This window comes from Acanthochromis polyacanthus, chromosome 6 (assembly GCF_021347895.1).
Source record: "Acanthochromis polyacanthus isolate Apoly-LR-REF ecotype Palm Island chromosome 6, KAUST_Apoly_ChrSc, whole genome shotgun sequence".
In the NCBI taxonomy this organism is placed as follows: Eukaryota; Metazoa; Chordata; class Actinopteri; family Pomacentridae; genus Acanthochromis; species Acanthochromis polyacanthus.
This window is the reverse complement of record NC_067118.1, coordinates 7,525,159-7,550,265: the sequence shown is the minus strand read 5'-3', so window position 1 is coordinate 7,550,265 and position 25,107 is coordinate 7,525,159. Positions and strand designations below refer to the sequence as shown.

The window sequence follows — 25,107 nt, the reverse complement described above, 5'->3', positions numbered from 1 at the left end:
TTTGAAAAAAATCTCCAAAATACAAATGTTTTTTTAGAGCCACAAACTGTAAAAATGGAAAGAATGGTTCAGTTTTCCGACTGTTTGTAATAAATACCATCAGTTTTGTGTGGTTACACTGAGAAAAAATATTGAAAATAAGCTGAAAATTTTTAGATTTCATTGTAGTCACTTTATTTAAAATGTCAAATTCAAAAATTCACCAAAAATAATGATGAACGTTTAAAAAAAAAAACCCAAAAGATTCTCTGTTCTGCACGGCAACTGAGAAGCCATGACTGACTCAGACCAGTTTGAGCAACAACCATGTGACCAAAATCCAGACACTTTTTGGGTGAAGCTTTCAATTCAGTTTCAATAAATTTTATTTAGAGTTCAAATGTGTCATGTCAAGACACTTCAATGAGAAAAGTAAAGACAAAATTATAGAGAGAAACCCAACAAATCCAAATTTTCCTTTGGATTCCCGTCTGAGCAAGCACTTGGCGACAGTGGGGAGGTAAAACTCCCTTTTTCAGGAAGAACCCTCCGGCAGAACCAGGCTCAGACAGGGCGGCCATCTGCCTCGACCGGTTGGGGTGAGGGTAAAGGAGAGAGAGAACAGGACAGTAGATAGAACTTTAAGGCAGGTGAGGCCAGGAACCGCAGCTCCATAATGTCAGCTCCATAACACCGTTCTGTACAATCTGACGTCTCTTCATCACGGCCAATCACCTGCTAGAATACGTGGTAAAAATCAGAAAATAAATTAGTCATATCTGCCGTGTAATCAACATTTTAAAAGTTGACTTGAGACAAAATGTTTTTCTAATACACTTTCGCACTATCTATGCTAAAGATGAGCACGTGTCATTTCCCTTTGAATTATTTTTAGATTTTTTGGTCCATGTGTTTTAAATCGAAGTATTTTTATTATTGTTCTTTTATTACTTTTTTAAAATCCTTTTATATCTTTAATGTAGCACTTTGAGATTTTGCTTCAATGAAAAGTGCATTACAAATAAAATGGAGTATTATTATTATTATTATTATTATTATTAATAAATCATTTTAGCTTTTTGAATTGAATTGAATTCTATGTTAGCAAGTAAGTTATGTTTTTGGAGTAAGCCTTCTGTCTGACTTTACATATACACAATACACAAACTGTGTATTGTATAGCCTGCATATTATATTTACAAATAACATACTTACATATTTTAATAAAATAATAATATTATATATATATATATATATATATATATATATATATATATATATAACTATTCTTTTGATCTATTTTGTGCTTTGCACTATTTAAGTAAATAATATTTAACACTACTGTCCTAATTTACATACTGTCAGTTCATAACAGATGTCTCAAGTCACTTTACATGATAAAATGAGGACTAGTCCATTAAAAATTAATTACAGACAGAATCCCAACGAATCCTTTGGATTCCCCTTAGAGCAAGCACTTGGGACACTTGGGAGGAACAACTCACTTGAAATGGGAAGAAACCTCCGGCAGAACCAGGCTCTGAGAGGGCGGCCTTCTGCCTGCACCGGTTGGAGTGAGGGTAAAGGAGAGAGAGAGCAGGATATTAGAGAGAAAACAGATCAAAACACAAGAGAACAATAAACCCAGAGAAGGATACTGAGGTCAGACCTGTGAGAGTGAAATGTGACTGCAGGCCATTGGTGCTGCTCAGTCCATCACATCAGACACACAGCAGCAGCAGAACGTCTTCTTCATCCGAGACAAGATGCGTTGGAAGGAGTTCTTCTTCTTCTTCTTTTTCTTCTTGCTTTGCTCCTTCTCGCTGTCTTCAGTGTACTGATGATTCTGCTCGACCTTCCTGAACTGATCATCTTTGCTCACGTTGCTGGTGTCACCGTTTTCACCGTCCTCAATGTCTTTAGCAGCTTTAGAATCAACACTATCCTCACTGTGCTCATCTTTGCTGCTCTTCTTGTGCTCCCGGTCTTTGTCCTCATCAGGCAAGCCTGTCAGGTCAGTTCTGTTTTCAGGGTCTGCAGGCTTAACCATGATGAACACGCTGGTGGAGGGTTTAGGTTCATCGCTAAAAAAAGGAAACGCACACTGTTGGGTTTACATCCGACAAGCAGAGAATGTAAACATGGAAATCAGCAAAAGTCCATATCAGTGTTTTGTCACTTGCTGGGCTGTTAATACCTCACAACCCGTGTACAAAGTAAATAGAAGCACACTTACCAACTGCTGATGGGGGAGCTGCTGTTGAGGTAGCTTTTAGTGATAAAAGGATGGTTGAGGATACCACTGGGGGTGATTCTGTCCTTCTCATCCCACTGAACCATCGCCTTCAACAGCTCGATACACTCCCTCCTCTCATCAGCCTCTGCTGGGTTGTCCGGCTCAGAATACACCTGGTGCAGAAAACGTTTGGAAAGTACAACAGTGGTCAAGTCACCTTCCACCTGAAATATGAATACAATAAATGAACGTCACTCTTCAGCAACTAGCTGCTGCTTCCTAAACTACCTACCGTCTTCATTTCATCCAGAGAGCCGAACCTGTGATGTGTGGGGATGGCGTACATGGCCAAGATCCCAAAATGCTCTCCTGGTGTCTGAAAGAAGAAAACAAAGATGCTTACTAAAGCCTTCATCTTATTGAGTGAGTAGAGGTCAGTGGTAAAATCACAGTAGGAGTATCGTACCTTCAGCCGCCACACACCACCACTTATTTCCTTAAAAAACAATCGTGATCTCGGACCAGCTTCGATGAGGTGTTGCGGTGGCGGACCCAGCAGACTGATCATTTGTCGGAGCTGCAGACAGAACACAACACCACGTTAGACCTGAAGCTAATCGTGCGACGGCTTCTAATGCGTTTCAGCTACAGTAATTTACTCACTATCCAGTATTCTGAGTGTGTTCCGAAGAGAGCAATACGAGCCACCATCCTGGCCATCACGCAGCCTAACGACCAAACGTCGATGGCCTCTGAATACGGCAGGCCCAGGATGATTTCTGGAGCTCTGAATGTGGAAAAAACATCAAATGAAGATGTGACACAGTAGACAGTAAGGAGACAGTGCTGAATTAAAGGTTTCTCAATGGTGAAAACTGATCAGTATTATCATACCTATATCTAAGTATTTGGACTAGATCTCCTGCTTTGGCCTCAGACCTGTACTTGGCCAAACCAAAGTCAATAAGTTTGACCTTGAAGGGCTGCTTCACACGATCCACCATCATGATGTTATCCATTTTCACATCAGTGTGGATTATGCCAGCACTCTTGGTCGTATTCAAAGCCACGGCCAGCTGTAAGAAAAAACAACATTTAGTTTGTTAAAGAACTTTGCCACATGACAATAAAAGTAGAGGTTGTAAAGGTTCCTGAACCACTGATGCTGATTATAGCACCACTGTAGGAGGTAAATATAAGGAGACAATAGAAGGTCATACCTGTTGAATAACTGTACGGACGTGTTCCAGTTGCATTGGTCCTCTTAATCCATGTACATAGTCCCACAGGGTGATGTCCAGTTTTTCCAACACCAGGAGCCGCGTACTTTTTACAAAGACTTCTCCCTTGTACTTGATGATGTTGGACTCGTCCGAGTTGTGGCTCATGAGCTTTTCCAAGATTTCCGCCTGTGGAGACATAATATGTTTGCTGAGCCACATAGTCCAATCAGTTCTTCTCAACAACTATGAAGTACATTAGATGACCAGTGGCACTACTCAGAATCTTATAGTGGTACTGCCATCGTTTTAAAAATGTCTTTTTGTGTCACTCTTCAGCTGAAATCCTATGTTGAGTATATGAGTGTCTTACCTCACGGTCTAGATTGTTCTTTTCGGGCATCTTTATAGCCACGTGCTCTTCAGTGCTGTCTTCCACACATTCCAGCACTGTTCCATAGCTTCCATGTCCCAGGTTTTTCGCCAGCGTGTAGCCTTTTGGGACTTTGGTTCTCCCATCAGAGGAAGACGGTGAGGATGATCTTTGAATGTTCATTTTTATGTTGTCACAGAAGACTGAAAGTGAAACAGACACAAAAGAGAGCCATAATCTATGGATGTCTTGTTAAACCGTTGGTAATCTACCACACTGTTGTGATCTCAGTTTTTAATCAAATTTGCTAAATATTGAACCAATTATCACAAAACAACAGCACTGAGTGTTACACCCTGTTCTGAATTGTGTTATAAGGCATATTGGACAGCAGCAAAATTACATGGATGCTTCCTCAGAAACTCCAAAGTGTTTAATTCAATAAACAGAAGAGTGGAGTTACTTACCTCACAAAAGTTTTACTAAACTACTCAGTAAACTAACAAATAACTCAGTAAAATAAAGTGAAATGGTGTGTCCACTCAGAGTTTGTGTTTAAAATGAATTCTAGAATGAATTTAAAAACAATTAGAAAGTTCTCAGCATTGTTTACTTTTGAAAATGTCATGTTAAATGATCAAACTGCCGTTGTTTTTCTCATCTGTCTGCATTTGTTAGAACATTTTCTGATCAACCGTGTCTCATTGGACAGATTTTTTCTAGCATAAAACATATTTTAAATATATTAAAAATACGAATATTTTTGAATGTTTTTGGATTTCTTATTTACAAATCCAGATATTTGAGATGTTTTTTAAAGCCTGTTTATCCACTTCCAGCACATTTTTTACATATTACAGGCATCTGAGGTAATGTTTAAATGACAATATCTCAAGAACTAATACAGATAAAACATGAATTTTTCACCGTCTTTTCTCGTTTCAACTACAGGACAAGTAGATGAAATAATCTCTGAAATAATCTCTTTACAGGAGTACTGGCTGGTTTTAGTTATCCAGTTAAGATAAACCTGAACACATCATTTACCAACCGAACTGCTGAAATCTTAGATTTGAATAAATGATGTTAAAAATTACACGACAAGCACAAAACTGAGTGTTACATCCTGTTCTGGCTCACAGATTTCATTACAAACTGGACAGAGTTGTAGAAAAACAGATTTTAAAACTTCCTTCTGAATGTTTCCTCTGGTGTTTGCTTCATCAAACAGAACAGTGAAGTCACTTACCTCAAAAATGTTCGCTTCTTTGGATTTTGTTGAAAGGTTGATGCTGAATCTAATTTCGATGTCCTGCTAGTTTCAGTGTAGTCCTGTTGTCCTCCTGAAATCTGTAAGACACTGTCCAGAGCTGACTCCACACTGTGATTTAAATGTGGTTTGAATTCTAGAATGTCCATGATGTCACATTCTGACAGCAGTCTCAGCACTACTTGGTTTAAACGTAAACAAATGCAATGGAGCAAATATGTAGTGTTGTTATTGTTTGAACTGTCACACTGACAGTTAAAAAAGCACACTGTGGGTCTGGGTTAATGTGAAACGCTGAAACACTGGTGTAGTCTTTGGATACGAGGAATATGGCTTTCAAAATAAAGTTTCCTTGTTTCAACTTCTGGTTAATTGAGCCTTTGGATAAAATATGTTGTGGTAAATTGTGCCATCAACTATGTTGAATTAAAATAAAAACTTTTATACCTCATATAATGTAAGATCTGTCTCCATTTGTTCATCTCAGACCTGGTGGGCAGATCCTGTTCTCTTGAACCCTGTTCTGGTTCCTTATCTAATGGACCTAATGTAATTATTTACCAATAATAAATGAAATTACTTTTGCTGAAGCTAAATTTGTGTTGACCTACGAAGCAATCAAAACAATTAACAAATAAATAACAAACTGATTTAATATTTCTTTTTAAATCAAACAATTAAACATGGAAACTACAGAACCTGTTCTAACAGTGAAATATTTCATCTCATCAACGCATTTAATCTACAGAAAGGAACTCCCTCCACATTCAACTTAAAGTGCACAAATACGTTATTGAGGCTTAAAAACATTCCTTTGGGTGCCTCAGATAACATGGTTCAAACCTTTAAAATGTCGATTTTGCGTCTCTTTGAAGACATGATGAACTGCAACCAAGTCTTCATCCAGTTTGCTCCACAACTGTTAGGATGGCCGAGCAGCTGCATCCAAGCCGTACATCACCAAGTGCAATGCAAAGCGTGGGATGCAGTGGTGTAAAGCACGCCGCCACTGGACTCTGGAGCAGTGGAGACGCCTTCTCTGGAGTGACCAATCGCGCTTCTCCATCTGGCAATCTGATGGACCAGTCTGGGTTTGGCGGTTGGCAGGAGAACCATACTTGTGGGACTGCATTGTGCCAAGTGTAAAGTTTGGTGAAGGGGGGATTATGGTGTGGGCTTGTTTTTCAGGAGCTGGAAGCTAAAACCCTGACGTTTCGGATATGAATCTCTCTCATGGCAGAAGTGTCGCAAAAGTCATGTAAAAAAACAGCCAATTGTGAATCCAAACATCTCGTAACTGGTGATTTGTCTGTATTTCCTGCAGATGTATAGCCGAATACGTAAACTTTTCACCTATGAATAACTTTGTACACACTGACAACTCTTTGTATGCATGGACAAATCTTATTACATGTACACATTTTAATACAGATTAGCAGATTTTTTACACATTTGAAAACCTTATTACAGACAAATTTTGAGACGACTTTTGCAGATTCCGGTTCGCATAGACAAATTCTTTTCCACGTTGACAAATCTCACTTCGGACACACGAATTGAAATACAGACAACTCTCGATTCGCATTGACCAATAGTTTCACTACAATAATGCCCCATGGATCTACTCCTGAGTCTGCCTGCTCTGCTCACTGCAACCAACCGGTGACTCACAGCTGATTGGCTGATTGAGACTCTTTCAAATTAAAGCTCAAAAATCTTAAAAGCTGCTGCTGATGGTTTGTGAAATATGCCGCTTTTCCAAATGAAATGTACTATGTAAGTGATATCTTTTGTATAATTCTAGCAGAACACATTTACATATACATATATTTTGGCACATTTAAAATTTCTTCAGAAAGCCTTTTTAATCAATGTTAACTCTGATGTAGTGCATTCACTTTTGTTTTCTCTCTGTCTGCTCAGACTCTTTTTAATGCCATATCCAGGGCTTGTGGCATCACTCAGTGGCAGCTGAATAGAAGAAAAATAGAAATAAGACATCTTGCACCCTCGCCAACCCTCAAGTGAACACAGTCTCCAGACAGCGTGGTGTTAAAATGAGATGAACTCAGTCACGGAGGGGTTTAAGATGCTAAAAGAAGGAACTTCAACGCAGAAAATGTGAAATGATTCAACCTTTATTCACAAAACTGTACACTGTAAAACTTTACACAGGTTTTGGGGTATTCTAGGCTTTAGTTGCCAACTATGTGGCTGCAGCTGAGAGGGTTTTAATTCCTGAAACAAAACTTGTCATGCAAATAGTAAATGAAACTGGCCATGTGAGGCACAACAAACACTGCACTGTGGATCCCGTTTAACATAAAGACAGCAGATTTTACATGTTTCATCACAGAATACATGAAAAAGACTCACTCATTTTGGTAAAGACTTGATCAATTTTGTGTCAATGAACACTGGTTGGTTTTTCTGCTAGTAAACATGTGCAATAGTGATGTTTTTCCATTTTCAGCATGCATGCTCAGATAAGCTAACATCTTCTGCCTCCACAAACATGTAGTTTCTATTTTTTGATCTCGCTTTGAGGGAAACAATGAATAAACCTGTTGTACAAAATGTCAAACTATTTCTTTAAATCCGTCCAGAAAAGACTTGTTGCTTACCCAAATAAAAAGACTTTAAACAGTATATGTTTAAAGTGTTTATGCAAACACCTTAAACTGTGTTTGCATAAAGCCTTTTCCCTCTGGACCACCCACTTACACACCAATTGATTTTGACATAAAATGGTCACGTTGTTTATACAAAGACTAACTGGATTCCTAAACCACACTTTTCACTGAAGAAGCCCGTTCTTCTTTTGGCTTATTTCAAAATAAACTACCACAAAGTAAAAGTAATTCTGTCAAGCAATCTCCAAAAACACAAATGAACCTGACCACGCTTGGATTTGATGTTTTCATGCATTTTAAAGCAGTTTACTGCTGCAAGAAGACACCGTCCACTGCAGTTTAACATGATTCCAGTGGAAGACAAAGAGAAATGACAGTGTAGAGTCCATCTACATTACAGGAATAAATGTCTTTAACAAGGATCCGGTGGACAAATGCTTAAAGATGCTGTCGACAGAAATCTGGAAAAGGAATCTAACTGACTGCACCACTAAATTCTCTTTACACTGTGGATTTTGTGTCTGTTCAATCTGTTATCTTAGAGGTAAACGTCTCCTGTCAGACCTTCTGGAGCCTGAAAACATTGCCAAGAATGAAGTTCCTGCAATATGTTGAGAACATTGTGCCCAGCGATGCCAAAAAACCCCCAAAACAACTGCCTACTCCGGCTTTAAGGCTCATCCCACATAATCACAGCTACACTATCAACTGTTAAATAAAGGCAAAAATAATAGAATATAAATATGATTACAAAAATAACCTGCAGATTATTTTTAAAGCTCGATTTTCTCCTGAAATCTGTGCATAGTTAACTTCTCTAAATCATACATTCCATATTCTTTGTTAAAATCAAAAGCAAAAATAATATGCACAAATTAAAATGTGTGACATCAGACAGCTTTTACATGTTCACTTATGTTTGTATAATTCAGTAGCCTGGCCCAGCTCTGAAGACGCAAGGGTCTAGGGCCGCTCGACAGGGAGGGAGGCGGGCTAAAAGGTTGTCTTTCAAATCACTCTGCAGCAATTGGGTAGGTACACAACCAATCAGCGCAACGAATAGGCTGACGGAGTTCCTAGAGCGCCGGAAATCAGAGGATGCGGGAGTTCGGTGAAGCCTTATTTATACAGTCAATGGGTGAAGCTCAAGTATATTACAGACATGTTAAGAGAAAGATTATTCAGAGTCGGTGCTAATGGAGCTCAACAACTGTTGTCGTTTTTGTTGTCGACCCTGGCAGAGAATTAAATTCGTTGCCGTGGGTTGTCTAGCGCGGCTAGGCTAGTTGTTTCCGGTTGTTTCTGTCAGAATCGTCGCGCCTCTGTCGTCACTTAGTTACACTCGCCTTCTGACTCTACACTTCATGGTGATTCATCGGCCAGTTTTAGGAGCATCCAGCCTCGAGGCTTATTGAGGGTAACTAGACCCACCCTGGCAGAGAATTAAATTCGTTGCCGTGGGTTGTCTAGTGCAGCTAGGCTAATAATTCAGTGTAACAGCAACAGTTTGAAACATTTACAAAAAAAGACAGAAAATATGCACATTCACTTTTTTTACCATAAAGTCTATAGTCAGGTTTGTCGAATGAGGCGGCAGAACAGCAGGTGGGTTACTGGCAGGTGTTGTAGATCTGAATCTGTCTGTTGATGTCGTTCAGGATTCCTTTCATCTTGTCCTCCAGACCGTCCAGCTGCCGAGCTTTTCCCTCCAGCCGCCTCTGGTTCTCCTCATAGTTCTTCTCCAGTTCTGCAGGAATTAAGATTTTCAGGAATTAATAGGAACTATTTCTAACTAGCTTTTGTTTCTTGCGAACTTTCTGTCAAAAGATGACTGTTTCCCAAAAAGTTCGTCCTTCATTGATATTCATAAGAAAAAGCTCAATATGTTTTAAAATACTTTTGGTATCTCCTAATAGTCCTAATTTCTATTACAGGGGGTCCTCCATTTATGTCAGAGCTCCGTTCCTACGGATCGATGTAAGTCTATTTTTGCTGTAAGCTGGAACTCCAGCGAGGACATAAACAAAACATTATGTGCATCAATCAGTTCTTCGGAAAAGTCATGAATACCAGTGACTTTTATGCATGTATGACTCATTTTACAGGAAGATAACAGAATATGTTGCACTGTTTGTACAACTTGAGCGTTTTATTCTGTCTAATTTAACTTCTAGATGGCTTTCCTTTTCTTCAAAGCGCTGCCATCAGAAGAGTCTGACTTACGCATGGGAGCCAAAATGAAGGGTAAAAAGTTAGAGAATGTAGCACAGTCCGAGGTGGCGTACAACCAGAGAATGGAAACAAAGCCGTTTTATAGCACCACGTGACGATGTATTTGTCTGCTCCACTCCACATAACCAGTTCTGACATGACGATGAAACGCTGCAGGTGGAGGACGTCATAAACTGAGGACCCCCTGTATCTTAAACTTTGATCTTTTAACCTGTTAGCCTGTTTTCATTTTGATTCTCATTCAGATTGTGCCATGTCTTAGTATTTTAAACTATTTGATTCTATTTTTGCCTGTATTGTGTAGTCTTTGCTCAACTCTTCTTCGGTTCACTTCTTTTTCACAAACACTGTATATTCTACCTGCTGCTGGAATGATGAGAAGGCGTCTTATTCCATCGCTATGCAGATGATACACAACTTTATAAGCTTCCTGATGACACAGGACCTACTGATGCTTTTTTAAAGATGCATTTCAAACAAGTTTTGCAACTCAACAAAGACAAAACTGAAATGCGTGTTGCAAGTTTTATAGCTTCAGAGAGAGCAACTTGCCACAAAATGAAACTGCAATAATAAACAGGCAAAAATCGTTGACATCTTTGGCACAGAATTATTATTTATTTCTTCTTCTTAAAAAGCTTTTCTGCCTTTTACATGCTGGATTTCAATATGTTTTAGCCCCCGAATTATTTTCATTATGTCACTGTTATCTATATTTCTAGTTATTATACTGTTTATGTTGTTTTATTGTTTCCATTTATATATTCAGAGTCTATATGCACAGGTTTGTGCTTTAAATCAGGCACAACTGTATAAAAAGTGTCAATAAATCAGTTTTTATGGACTCTGGCCTTTAAACTACAGTTCCAGGATCCACAAAATTGTTGATCTGCATTTTCTATCTGCTCTGTCTCTTCTTTTTCATCTTAATTTGCATCAGAATGTTTGAATTCATCGAAAAATATCCCTTTGAAGTCAAATTACTATTTTTGCTGACTATATATGAGGCATCAAGTTTCTGTTTTAATTGAGGACCTGTTTTCTTCCTCTAAACATGCAACAAACAGAGCAACAAACACAGGTATTAACAGGTACCTGCGAGTCTCTGCAGCTTGTTTTGGGCGTCTTTAAGCAGCTCCTTCGCTTCGTCTCTGAGACTTTCCGCCCTTTTCTTGGCGTCTTGCACAGCCTTGGCTTTGGTGTCGACCCGCTGCTGCACCTCGTTGTATTTATCTGTCAGCTGGCCGTCTAGAATCTGAGCATCGACACGGGAGAGAAGAGTTCCTGTAACGGCTGGGTCTGATTTCAGTGAAGAACAAACAAACGGAGTCACACACCTGCTTGGCTTCGTTGGCCTTGTCTCGGGCCATGGTGGCCGTCTCCTCGGCTCGGGCCGCTGCCATGCTGTTGTTGGCACGTTTGGTCTTCAGGGCGTTGATCTCGTGTCCCAGAGTGCCGAGTCGGTCCATGGCGTCGTTCAGGTCCTTCTCACTGTTGGACGTCTCGGACTCGATCTGTGGAGTGAGTGAAGGAGAAAACGGAGATCTGGAGCTCGTCACAGAGAGGATGGAACATGTTTTCATCACGCTGGATGCACTGGAGCGTCATTTCTCAAAGAGTAGCTCTGCATGTTCATATAATTATACTGTAGAAATCAGTGAGGCCTCACACTGCCACGGTTCTGCAAAAAGTTCTCCCACTTTAACCCTCCTGTTGTCTTCATTTACGGGCACCAAAAAATATTGTTTCCTTGTCTGAAAAAAAAATCCAAAAAATTCAGCCAAAAAAATCCCCAAATTTCTGAAAATTTGCAAAATCTTCGGGAAGAAAATTCCAATAATCCCTTAAAAGTTTCCCTTGAAAGTTTTATTTAAAAAAAAAATCCCCCAAATTTGGCAAGAAAATTCTTGTAAATATTTTCAAAAAATGAGTAAAAATCTTCAAATAAAATTCTGGAAGTATCTAAAGTGATTACATACAGTACCTTGTGAAAGTATTCGGCCCCCTTGAACTTTTCAACCTTTCGCCACATTTCAGGCTTCAAACATAAAGATATAAAATTTTAATTTTTTGTCAAGAATCAACAACAATTGGGACACAATCGTGAAGTGGAACGAAATTTATTGGATATTTTATACCTTTTTAACAAATAAAAACTGAAAAGTGGGGCGTGCAATATTGAGACGGTGATCCGGATCACCTCCAAAATCTAATCGATTGTTACTTTTGCTCTTCCGGACATTCTGTAAAAAAAAATGGTGAAAATCCGTCCATAACTTTTTGAGTTATGCTGTTAAAAGACAAACAGACAAACTCCGATGATTACATAACCTCCTGGCGGAGGTAATTAGACGTAGTCACATTAAACACTGACATTTTCACTTACTTTCTCATTCGTTTTTCAAGTCTTACTCCTGTTCTTGTTTCTTCTTCGTCTTCTTCTTCTCACACCGGTGTATCGGCAAAATAATCCTCAGTAATCCACTTCCGTTGTGGCTTTTTATTTGCAGCGTTTCTTTTTATTTGCAGCGTTTCTTTTTATTTGCAGCGTTTGTTTTATTTGCAGCAGCGTTTCTTTTTATTTGCAGCGTTTGTTTTATTTGCAGCAGCGTTTCTTTTTATTTGCAGCGTTTGTTTTATTTGCAGCAGCGTTTCTTTTTATTTGCAGCGTTTGTTTTATTTGCAGCAGCGTTTCTTTTTATTTGCAGCGTTTGTTTTATTTGCAGCGATGGCGGGTCTCGGCCACCGTAATTTATCATCATCAGTCATTTAGGACAACATTGGATCATTCAGAGATCCTCACTGAACTTCTGGAGTGAGTTTGCTGCACTGAAAGTAAAGGGGCCGAATAATATTGCACACCCCACTTTTCAGTTTTTTATTTGTTAAAAAAGTATAAAATATCCAATAAATTTCGTTCCACTTCATGATTGTGTCCCACTTGTTGTTGATTCTTGACAAAAAATTAAAATTTTATATCTTTATGTTTGAAGCCTGAAATGTGGTGAAAGGTTGAAAAGTTCAAGGGGGCCGAACACTTTCACAAGGCACTGTATATAGCAGTAAAACTTCTATTTTCTTTAAGAACATTCATTTAAAAAATTAACCAAAATTCAGTGAAATTCGCTGAATTTTGGTTGATTTTTTTGTGAGTGTTCCAAAAGAAACATTATTTACATTTCTGTTTGTTCACCAAAAAATGTTCAAAGATTTCCCAAAACTGTTGAAAATGTAAACATCAGAAGTTTCACTGAAAATATACATCCATCCATTCGCTTTATCCTCACTAGGGTCATGGGGGGTGCTGGAGTCTATCCCAGCTGACTCGGGCGAAGGCAGGGGACACCCTGGACAGGTCACCAGTCTGTCACAGGGTTTGAAAATATTTTTTTTCTCCACATTTTCAAACTCATAATTTTGACTGATATTTCTTAGATGTTTGCACTGCCTCCTTTGCTGCACATTTCTCCACTGTGGGACTAATAAAGGCTTATGTTCACCTCCTGCTTTAGATACAGCTGTTTGATGAAAGATGGTGAAAAACAGCCTTCTAGCCGAGCTAACATCTTTGTCTTGTTCAGTATGTTGCGCACCTCTGCCAGTCGATTCTCAGTCTCCCCGATGTCAGCTTTAGCCTTGGCAATGGCTTTCTCTGCTGAAGTCTGAGCAGTCTTAGCATCCACCAGGGCCTTTTTCACCGTCTCTGCTGTGCTCTTCACGCCCTCACTACGATGCCTTCACAACAACAAAGTGTTACTAAGAGCAAGAGGTAGAACTCATTCCACACCTTTGCATCTGTGCAGTTTTATTTACTACCTCGCCCTCTTGGCATCCAGCAGCAGCTGCTCTGCCTTGCGGACGTCGTCCTGCGTACGCTGCAGGATTGCATCCACGTTGGAGAGGCTGCGAACTCGCTCTTTGATTTCGTCAGCGAGGTGTCTGATCTGGACAGGCGAGGCCGGGATGGAGAGCTCCAACACTCGGTTCGCTACGTCCTCGATGCTGTCTGGGTCGGCTCCCTCCTCTGAAACAAAGACATTCATCAGACACGTCTAAGAGGCAGTAGGATTGTTCTACACGCTAGTGGTAAATCTGTCGATCCTGAGTAAAAAGACTTACGAGTGAGGAACTCCCGGATCTGTTTGATGAGGTCCCTCAGGTCGTTGTTGGAGCGCTCCACCTTGTTCTTGGTGGCCGTGGCTTTATCCAGAGCAGCCTGGGCTTTACCTTTGGCCTCCTCTGCTTTGGTCTTTGCCTCTGCAACCTGAATAAAAGGAGGAAGGTTTTTAGTCGTGACTAAAGACTGACAGATACAAACACAGGTTTCTGTGTTTGCTTGAAGGTTGACACAGTGAGATTGTTAAAGGAAGTCTCCTCTTTTGGCCACTATTCCAGCGTTTTCCTAGACTTGTTTAGGTGATAAAGAGTTTGAGTTTTGTCTCCAGATGTCTGAGAATCCAGCTACATCTTATTCAAAACATACAGTCTGCAGCCCGCCACTCTATTGCGAGAGGTTTGATCTATGATCTAATCTGCCCTTCATTTCAGTGGGAAGCCGCCTCGAAACAAAAGCAAACAGTGAAAGTGAATCAGTGTAAAACTATGTGCAATAAAAGGGTCTATGATTTTAGCCATGAGTTCAGTGATGCATGTGTCATGTAGTTCACAAATAATGAAAAACGTAATGATTACAGGTTGGCTTCAAAAATGATTATTACAGACTCCACTAAGCTCTACCAACAGGTCATAACGAGTGAATGACTATCTTTTCTGCATCCTGCACAGTAACACTCTTCTTATATTTCTGACAAAAGGAAGTGTTTTCCATCAGTATTCTATTGTTTTACTGATACAGGTTTGTATCTGGGAGATTTGTCTCAATGCATGCAGCCCCAGTAAACACATCTGTGCTTCATCTTTGTCCTTGATCTCCTCCATACCTTGGTAAAGAGTCCCTCCACCTCCCCCATAGCTTTGCTCAGCTCCTTCTCTGCATGTTTGGCTTTCTCCAGAGCATTATTGGCGGCCGCCACAGCGCCGTTACAGTTCAGGCCTCCACAGTGACGGTTCCCGTCATCGTCTCGGCAACCTGCACCACCACAAGGACTTTCTCCACAGGGAGCATCACCTGGAGCGCCACACACCTGGATTTGTACAGATATTATCAGGGCTATTAGGTATATTAGTGAAAAGACAGTGAATTATGCGGAGTTAAGACCAGAATCTGAATTTAAATAATTAGCTGTACCATTTAAATTTTTTTTTTTCCCATAAAATGCAAAATTGTCACAGAGGCCAGCAAATAGCCAGTTCAGTGAATGCTAGCATAAGAGTTAGCCACAGCTACCTTTACATAAAAACTAAATTTACTTGAATTTTCTACGGCCTGAAGCAACAAAAAAAATTTATTTTGTTCAACACACATCTTCCTTCAGTTATTCCGTATTCATAAATGAGGCAGTAGTCAAATGCAGTCGTGTTGGAGGGAAATAAACACAGCTGCTACTTCTTGCTAAAAGCCAAAACAAGCAGCTTAGAAGAGAAATAGCAGCTAAGCTAACTGGTACTGAAGTGAATTCACACTGTCATCTCATAGCACTTTACACAGTAAGATGTAGACATTACAAATTTGAAACAGAGAAACCCAACAAATCCAAAATTTCTTTTAAATTCCCTTTGAGCAGCACTCTGCAACAGTTTTAGGGAATAAAATACCTCCCCTTTACAAGAATGGATTAAAAAAACTAAATTGTAGAGTAATTTACCATTAATCTAGAGATAAGACAAATACCATGAACCACAAATAATCTAAAGTAGCACTAACTAGCTAGAAAAGGACATTTGGTTTGTAGATACGCTGCAGTTTTAATTCTTATGCAGGTTGATGTAGTCCCTTTTTTGTTTATTTGATCAATAAAGGGTATAAAAGACACTGGAACTCCTTCTCTCTGTCAAGCTTTATCAGGCTAACAGCAGCTACAAAGATTAATGAACGAGCTCAAACCTTCTCGTTGATCTTCTTCATGTCCAGGCCTTGTGCTCTGGCGTTCAGGTCTCCCAGCCCTCGCTTGTTTGCGGCGTTTTTCCGGTTGAAGTCGTCCTTCTTGGCGGCGATGAGGCGCTCGGTGCGACGGCGGGTGTCTGCAGACTGGCTGACGGTGCTCGGCCTGGTGGTCGTTGATTCATTAGCGCGTCGCTCTGCATCACGAGACTTGTTGTAGGAGCTCCGGATGCTGTCATACGCTCCTAGCAGAAAGGAAGGACATTTTATTCACATTAGAGGTGAAACAAGGAGATGCTGGAGTAAGTCTGGAAATATAGGTTGGACACTAGATAAAAGAGTGATAGAGGAAATAGGAATACTAATGCTTTTATGAGGAAAGGTAGGTGTAAAAATGTGGAATTTCCCTTTTTCTCACCTAGGAAGTTGGAGTTTTTGAGGATATCCAGTTGGCGGTGCAGCTGCTCTGAAGTGAGATTCAGTTCTTTAGCCTCCCTCTCCAGAGCGCTCAGTTCTTTACTCGCCTCAGAGCTGCTGTCCTGGACGCTGGTCAGGTCTCCTTCCAGACGGTTTAAGGTATCAGTGGTGTCACCAATCTGGGCTCTGTGGGAGAAAACAAGCAGCTGTCGGGTTTTCGAATAACTAAAAACCTTCAATCAAGTATCATTTTCTGGATCTGACCACCAAATAAATGCTGATCAGTGATATCCAACTTACAGCTAGCAATAAGGTGAGACCGTTTATTAAATCCAATCAGACTCCTGCACACGCTCTAACTTGCAAATATACATTCCTAGTAGTGCAGCGTTTTGGTGCTAGATCGCATACTGAAGCTCCATCAAACTATTTGCCTGGTGAAGGTTTTGCACCAAAACGTTATGCTAATAAATGTTTCCTTGCAAGTTGTACAGTGTGCAGGAGTCTGTTGGAAACGTTTGGTTGCGCTTATCCGTCTCTTACACACTTGCCTCATGAAACAGATGTGCAAAGACTTCCTTTGGTTTCACATTTTTTAAGTCACAATGAAAATAAACTGATTCACAATGGGATTTTGTTTTTGTTTGTTCAATTGGCAGAGGTTAATACCAAAATAAGAACAAGAAAAGCACTCATAAAGTTCAGTACTCTGCCAAGGCTGTTCATTCCCCCATGTGGCATTGTCAGAAAAGCATCATATTTTTGTAGCATTTTTTTAAAATTAGTGTTAAGCAACATGAAATTTATATCCCTTTACTCATTGTGTTTTGAGCCATGCTTTTATTCTGAAAGATGTGTGCACTGATACGTGGAAGTGAAATATTCTGTGAGTACCGGGAAATTGTTACTTGTCGTTTGTCAATCTATGTTGATTAATTTTCTAATAAAGATGTGGTGGTTATACCTGTTCCATGAAGAAGCCTGGAATTAATTCCTTAACAATTAGTTATTGATGATCAGAAATCACGGCAACATAGAATGTGTCCATTTAATATAGATGTACCCACAAACTAAATGACCTTGAGCTGAGTACAGGCGTGTGTTATGCATGTGTATGTGAAGTACGGATACCAAATCATGTGACCTAAATATGTAGCGAGTGGTGGGAATTGATGGAACTTGGAAACACCACCACAATTTAATCAACTGATCCTGTGTGACTTCCAGCGTGTAAGTCCTGGTGGATTTGTAGTAGGATCACAATCATGTGATCATCAGCAGGCAGCGGACACAACATTCACTTGTTGTCATGGTTACAGTGACACTGTGCTGGCTGCTATTTCTAATGAGGTGGTCCTTGTATCATTTCTGACCTTCCCTGAAAATTTCATCCAAATCCGTTAGTTTGTTTTTGAGTAATGTTGCTAAGAGACAGACAGACAGACAGACAGACAGACAGACAGACAGACAGACAGACAGACAGACAGACGCTGATCATCACATAACTCCACCGCGTTCGTTGGTGGAGTAATAAGAACTTCAAAGACAGATGAGTTATAAATATATTCTGTCATTTTGCAAAGGATGCCCCGGGGCAAATAGAGTATCCCTGCTGTAGATGATTATTTTCACATGTGAAACTTTTAAAATGCAGTGGAATCCAACAGCTATACCTCAGCTCTTCCATTAGCTCCATTAGCGTAGCGACAGCTGCAGCAGTGGCGTTGCGTGCGTTGACGATGCCCTGAGCTTGTGCCAGTTTCTCCTCCAGCTCTTTGAAGGCCTTCTCGTAGGGCCCGATAAGTCCAGTGGTCTGAATCTCACGGGCACGCTCAGCCAGAGCCTTGGTACGCACTGCCAAGTCCTGGTGATGAGACGAAACTGGCAGTTTATCAGTTGTTCAACATTTTACATCTGGCATCTGGTGGCTGAGGATCAAAGCTGCACCTGCACAATGCGATCCCAGTCCCCAAAGCACTGGTGGCAGGGCTGGCAGTTGGGGAACTGTCCAGAAAAGCCTCTAGCACACTGGTCACAGCGCACACCCGACACCCCCTGCTGACAGACACAGTGACCCGTCACTCGGTTACACTGGGAGGTCTCAATCCCACGCCAGTCGCAGTCGCAAGCTGGAGTGAGGGAAGAAAAAGAGAGGTTAGTTAATATGCATTAAGGAGGCCGAGTTATAATGAGAACTTTTGCTTCGTTTTTTTTTCTTGTGTAATGTTGGCTTTAGACCACATAAGAATCCCAGGAGCTGCACTGTGTTTCACTATTAGTCAAAATGAGCTGTGGGCCGCTATCTGTGCGATGGGTATGTATTAGATCAGTGGTTCTCAACCCTGTTCCTCAGGACCCCATGTCCTGCATGTTTTAGATGCTTCCCTGCTCCAACACACCTGATTCAAATGATCAGCTCGTCATCAAGCCTCTGCAGAAGCCTGATAACGAGCTGATCATTTGAATCAGGTGTGTTGGAGCAGGGAAGCATCTAAAACATGCAGGACATGGGGTCCTGAGGAATAGGGTTGAGAACCATTGTATTAGATAACAGTAAGTAGTTTATAACAGAGATTTTACTGTGTTTTTCCAACTATCTGTATTTTTATTTGACCGATTAGTAACATTCAACACTGACAGCGATTGTTTACACAGATGAGGTGAGCACATTTGCAGAGCTGTGTCTGTAAGGTGAGTTAGCAAATATGGTTCAAATTTGAATTATTACTAAAATCTTCCACAAACTAGCCTACTTTGCTCTCTACACTGAAAATGCCTGAATGGTTTACCTGTTGGTGTCACTGGAACCAGAACTTTATTTTACAGACAATAAGCCCAAAGCTACCGCTAAGAGGTTAACGTCCATAATATGTTTACTACTCATTAGTGAGTGTCCATTCTATAGGGGGCAGTGATTATGAGTTTTCTTTGACAACAGCCAGAGTGTATCTGAACAGCATAGCCAAATGAAACACCACAACAAACCAGTAATCCCTTCTTGAACCCTGTTGCCTGCTTTGCTGAGTTGGGAATTCACATTTAGTGTTTATCACCGAGGATGACACTTTTCTTTTTATATGTTCTTTAGAGTTCAGATGGAGTCCCAGTTAAGCATATTTGTTTATTCCTTCTGTCTTTTTTCCTATTGCAAAATTATGTACACTACTGTTCAAAAGTCTGGGGTCAGCCTCATTCATGACTTTAAATCTAAACAACAGAAGAAAACTAAGTTTATGTTATCAAGAATGACAATAAGCTGAGATGTGTGTCTGTTTTCCCTGTTTTCAAACCATTTCTGCTGCACTCCACGCACCCAGGTCGTCTTTTGTTGGATACTGGAGTTAGTGTCTTTGCATGGTTTTGTATTTTGATTAACCTTCGGCCGTCTAACTCTTCCCCTCCCAGCTTGATGAACCTATCTAACTACTGTAGATATTTGTGTACCGTCTGCAGTATCTGTATCTGTCTGTCTGAACCAACAGTTCGATGGCCAGTCAAGTTTACTTTTTGCTGTGAATCGATGGTAAATCATGAAAACACCTCCTAAAAAAAAGAGATCATGCCGGTGACCTGTTTCATGTTAGGTTTTGACGCGGCGTCCTTTGTGTTATTAACTTTGTTTAGATAAAAGCTAATGTTGTTAGCGTACGTTCTGCCACTGACTCATGAGCCCAGACAGATAATAATGACTTGGGGAAGCTGTTATCAGGTTAAAGGCCCTGGAGAGTTTTATTGACAGAAAACAGCATTCAGTCAGGCAGAGCTGTTATCCTGGGAATGCTATCAGTTTTCCATGTTTCCATGTTTTCCATGAAAACTCACACTTTTATTCATGTGCTAACATAACTGCTCAAGGGTTTTCTAATCATCAATGAGCCTTTCAGCACCATTAGCTAACACAATGTAGCATTAGAACACAGGAGTGATGGTTGCTGGAAATGTTCCTCTGTACCCCTATGGAGATATTCCATTTAAAATCAGCCGTTTCCAGCTAGAATAGTCATTTACCACAATGTCTAGACTGGATTTCTGATTAATTTAATATTATCTTCATTGAAAAAAATGCTTTTATTCAAAAAATAAGGACATTTCTGCGTGACCCCAAACATTTGAACGGTAGTGCATGTCATTGTGAGCATCCCAAGCACTTCATTTTGGAATCCAATCTTTTGGTTTCCACATCATTACAACTCCAACACTTTGTCAGATCAAACATTATGTCTTTATGTTTCTTACCTCTGCACTGAGTCCTTGGGTCTCCCCAGTAGTTCTCCTGACAGTCTGTGCAGGTCTTCCCTCCAAAGCCGTCGCGACATTGACACTGTCCAGTAAACTGCACGACAAAAAGCAGAGAAATAGTAAAAAGTATGGAACGTTGGGAGGCTAATTCATCTGGAAACAAGGGGTGTAACTGTCATTTTGAGTTATGACTGTAGCCTAACATCGATGTCGGCAAAAACTCAAATGTTTGTCGTCATTTATTTGCCGGTGAAGCCCTTTGAAAACAAGTAGATGACAAGAAAACCAAAGATGGACAAGAAAGATTTGCACAAAAACTAAATGATGTCCAAGAAAAGCTACAAAGTCATGGCCAACAGACTTGGTAAGGACCCTTTTCGCTATTTAACTGTAAAAAAGTGGGTTTGCTGATTGAAGGTGGGCCCGGTTGCGGTCATGATGGCCTTTATGGATATTCAAGTGAAAGCCATTCACTGTGTGTTGATGAATGATAGATGTGTGACTATCCGACACATACCAGAAACTATCGATTTTTTTGGCTTCCTTCTCACCTATTGATTGTCAAAGGACTTCAACTGCAAAGAAATGATGATATGAGTCTTTATGGGAGTTACGCCCCTTGTTTCTGAATTAACTTTCTGAAGTACCCTTGTAGTTCGGCATTGTGAATGTAATCGCACATTAAATTAAACGTTCTCAGCCACAACATTATGACCACTGACAGGTAAAGTGAACAACACTGATCATGTTGGTTCTATGAGGTGTTCCGCTGGAAAACCTTGGATTTTGGCGTCTGTGTTGATGAGACTTAGACACCCAAATAAAGATTGTCCCAGAACAAGCACACTAATGCAAATGGGTATCCCCAATGTCACTGGTCTATAGCCACAGGAAAATGCACCCCACCACATCGCAAAAACATCAAACAATCAGGAACATCTTGAGGAACATGACAATCGCCCAAGATGTTGATTTGACATCCAAACTTCCAAGACCCCACTCTGTTCAAGCATCAACAGGATGCAGTGGGACAACTTTGGCTCACACAATCCCTACTAAACAAATGAGAGTACTCAAAGGATCCACTGTCAGTGCTCTGGTACCAGACCCCATAGAACTACCTGAGAGGTCCTCTGCTCCAGACCCAATGGTTCAGATCATATTTAACGACTTAAGGGGGGCCAACACAATACTAGGCAGGTAGTCATAATGTTCTGCCTGATCAGTGTAGGTATTGTTGTACCTCATTACAGGAAGAGGTGACAGAGTTGTTGGGATCACAGCTGCATGGTTCGCATCCTCTTCCACTGGCCAGGTTCCAGTGACTCGGGGCGCAGTGGTCGCATGTCAGGCCGATGACGTTTGCCAAACACTGGCATTGTCCAGTCGCCCGCTGGCAAACACAGTCCTCCCGTTCCATACACTGGCTGCGCTCAGTTCCCAGGAAGTTACATGTGCACTCTGTAGAATAAAAGTTTGCCATCATTGCAGTGCTTTTAGAAGAAACATTAACTGCAGCAAGCGTCTCTTGATGTCACTCACTCCTGCAGTTGCGTCGTGAAGCATCTCCGAAATATCCGCTCCTGCAGATGCCACAGTTTGGTCCCTCGGTGTTGTAAAGACATTTCCTGCACTCTCCAGTCTGCCTGTCGCAAGCGTCCACGTCCGACATGTCGATGTTGTTGTTGCACTGACACGGCTGGCAGCGACCTCCCGGCTGAGAGGGGTTCCCATAATAACCCGGGGCACATTCCTCACATCGGGCTCCTGAGTTGGGGAAAAAAAATCGACAAAAAAGGTCAAACTGAAAGTCAGAGCCGAGTGGAGAAAGGAGATGTGATACTAACAAAAAACTGTGACTTTCATTTTTGAGGTTCTGTGAAGTGGTGTGAGGGTTTTCCCAAGCAGGAAGCAGGAATCTAGTGAACTCACAGCAGCAGAATCAACAGCTAATCCCAGTTTAACAATGTAATAAGGAACCTGGATTTTACCGAGTCCTAATCTGAAACTGAGATGTTTTTTCATTTGACTTTTCTATTGAAAGAAACATGTTAGTCTGACATTTCTTAATTCCTATATTAATAGAGTCTGTTACTCATATCAGTCTTGTTACATATCGTCACTCAGTGGGATTTGGTTAACCAGTTCTCATTAGTTAAGGTTACCACTCCCTTCTTCAGTAGATTACATGAAGAATTATTGTACTTGCTGATCACATACAGGATGCCTTGTCACATTAGTCAGCAGTCATTTACATTCTGTGATTTTACCATTGTGTCTCAGTCCAATTCAAGAAATAAAACAATGTAAGGACACCGTCTGGTTTACAGCATCCAAAACCGTCGTTTGTATTCTGTGTGACTGAGCTGAAAATAGATGAGTCAGCACAACAAATAGCTCCAAGCACAGGAGCACAGACTTCTGATAAAGATATAAAGTGGCTATTTTGTTCAGTTTTTTCCCATTTTATTGCCCATTTTATTGTGTATTGGTTGTTATTTTACTTGACCATTTTGTCTGTTTCCCTCTCTTTTGATTGCCCTATTGAGTATTATCTGTGTCGCCTGCGTCAGGAAACTTTGGATCTGTTGTTTAAAATTTGTAACGTTGTGCTACGAGACGATGATGTGAATTCAGCTCAATGCATGTAAGTGTATTGTTTAAAGTTAGCTTAGCTGCTATTACTCTTCGACATGAAAAAAACATGACAACATTGTGAAAAAGCTTTCTATTTGTTATTATTATTCCGTCAAGGAACGCAGTGGAGGTATGTGACGACCGATTTGTCTGTCTGTCTGTCTCTTAGCAACATTGCTCAAAAACGGACTAACGGATTTGAATGAAATTTTCAGGGAAGGTCAGAAATGACACAAGGACCAAGTGATTAGGTTTTGGCAGTGATGCACCTTATAGTCTGGATCCATGGATTTGTTAAAGATTTAATATAATTGCGAGATAGTGGCATGGCGTCACTGTAACCATGACAACAAGTGAACACTACGTCAGGTGCCTGCTGACGATCACATGATTGTGATCCTGCCACAAATCCACTGCTGCGGACTTATCAGGACTTATCCATCAGAAATGATTCAAGGAACAATTGATTAAATTGTGGAGGTTTTTCTGAGTCCCATCAATTCCCGCCACCCGCTACATATTTAGGTCACACAATTCAGTATCTGTACATAACGTACACATGCATAACACATGCTTGTGCTCACTACAAGGTCATTGTGTTTGTGGGTTCATCTATATTAAATGGACACGTTCTATGTTGCCGTGATTTCTGATCATCAATAACTAATAAGCAAATACTGCATTTAAAAAAAGAATGCTGCATTTCTAATAATGCTATACGGGGGAATGGACAACTTTGGCGGAGTATTGCGCTCTCTGAATGCTTTTCTAGTTTATTATTATTATAGCTGCAAATGTGATCAACTATTTGAAATGAACAGCATCACACAGTTCCAGCAACTGTCAGGATTCTTCTGCCAGTCTACCTCTAGTACGTTTGCCAACGCTAATAGAAATATTTGGCATATCTGAGCTGAGCAGGAACTGGAACACAGGAGGAAATTAGAGAAGGAAAGAATGATGATGTGGACAGATGATTAGGTGAGAGCAAAGTTGGATGGAGGACAGGAATGAAAGTAATCTGCTGCAGCTTCTTTGATTTTTTTGGGGTCAAATAAATCTCTAAACTGTTTTCAGTCATGTTGCTCTATCTAACAAGGCTTCAGCAGTGCTTCGTGGTGCTTCAGCTGAAAAGCCAGGCTAGTACTGACTGCTAAACATTCATTTACGGACAAAGCTGCACAGTTAAACGTACTGCAAACAGGAAAGACAGAAGCTGACCCAGACTCTGCACACATACCACCCTTTCTTTTTTTTTTGGGTAGATTTGTTTAAAGGTGCAGATTCTGACTCAGGTTCAGATGCCGGGAACATTTGCACAGACCTTTTTCAAACTTAACCACTTGTGGGTTTAGTGGCTCTTTAGTGTCACACAGGCAGCCAAGGAAAAAAACAAAGCATTTGATGGGGAACTTTTTGATCCAGGCCTCACACAGGAGAAGGGTGGGACTGGTAGAGTGGAGGGTGGAGGTGGGTGGAGAGGGATAAGAGGAAGGGACGGGGGTCAACCATCACTACTCACGCTTAAAAATGGTCGCCCCGGAGCGTTTAACAATCCCTGTACCGGTAATACAACAGATGAAGGAGGAAATGAAACAGGTTAACATTCACCAACAAACATCACTATCACCTCATCTGAGTTTACACTGACGCAAAACGAAGAAGAGTGGAGTTTTATTTTCTAAAGTCATCTTTAATCGTTGGGTGATCCACTGAGGTGTCCTTTAGCTTGGTAGACACAAACATAAGTTGGCTGTTTTTGACTCAGATGAGATTTGGTGGTCATGTTTAGAAACTAAAACAAAGCACATCACAATGATTTACATGAAATTCACTGTCGCTGCAGAGACATACAAACAAGTAGACACTC

General features: G+C 40.6%; 2 protein-coding genes across 2 annotated transcripts in view; both read right to left on the bottom strand.

The window, feature by feature from the left end:
* Window positions 1-277: 277 nt before the first annotated feature.
* LOC127534508 (homeodomain-interacting protein kinase 1-like) lies at window positions 278-5,176 on the bottom strand. The gene is made up of 11 exons (XM_051949822.1): window positions 5,058-5,176; window positions 3,809-4,011; window positions 3,436-3,624; window positions 3,110-3,291; window positions 2,879-3,002; window positions 2,682-2,792; window positions 2,508-2,591; window positions 2,216-2,388; window positions 1,649-2,063; window positions 1,485-1,539; window positions 278-717 (listed from the first exon to the last, which is right to left on the bottom strand). The coding sequence occupies exons 2-9, from the start codon at window positions 3,989-3,991 to the stop codon at window positions 1,688-1,690; spliced, it is 1,422 nt and encodes a 473-aa protein (XP_051805782.1). The 5' UTR covers window positions 3,992-4,011; window positions 5,058-5,176; the 3' UTR covers window positions 278-717; window positions 1,485-1,539; window positions 1,649-1,687.
* Window positions 5,177-7,200: 2,024 nt separating this feature from the next.
* Window positions 7,201-25,107, bottom strand: part of lamb2 (laminin, beta 2 (laminin S)) — an 80,160-nt gene continuing 62,253 nt past the window's right edge. The window contains exons 22-35 of the mRNA XM_051949812.1: window positions 22,143-22,367; window positions 21,844-22,061; window positions 20,598-20,694; window positions 18,309-18,490; window positions 18,035-18,225; window positions 16,363-16,547; window positions 15,948-16,189; window positions 14,884-15,087; window positions 14,063-14,207; window positions 13,760-13,967; window positions 13,537-13,678; window positions 11,281-11,457; window positions 11,039-11,198; window positions 7,201-9,458 (exon numbers count right to left, since the gene is read on the bottom strand). Of these exons, the coding sequence (XP_051805772.1) occupies window positions 9,322-9,458; window positions 11,039-11,198; window positions 11,281-11,457; window positions 13,537-13,678; window positions 13,760-13,967; window positions 14,063-14,207; window positions 14,884-15,087; window positions 15,948-16,189; window positions 16,363-16,547; window positions 18,035-18,225; window positions 18,309-18,490; window positions 20,598-20,694; window positions 21,844-22,061; window positions 22,143-22,367 (2,513 nt within the window). The 3' untranslated portion in view covers window positions 7,201-9,321. The remainder of the gene's footprint in view (window positions 9,459-11,038; window positions 11,199-11,280; window positions 11,458-13,536; window positions 13,679-13,759; window positions 13,968-14,062; window positions 14,208-14,883; window positions 15,088-15,947; window positions 16,190-16,362; window positions 16,548-18,034; window positions 18,226-18,308; window positions 18,491-20,597; window positions 20,695-21,843; window positions 22,062-22,142; window positions 22,368-25,107) is intronic.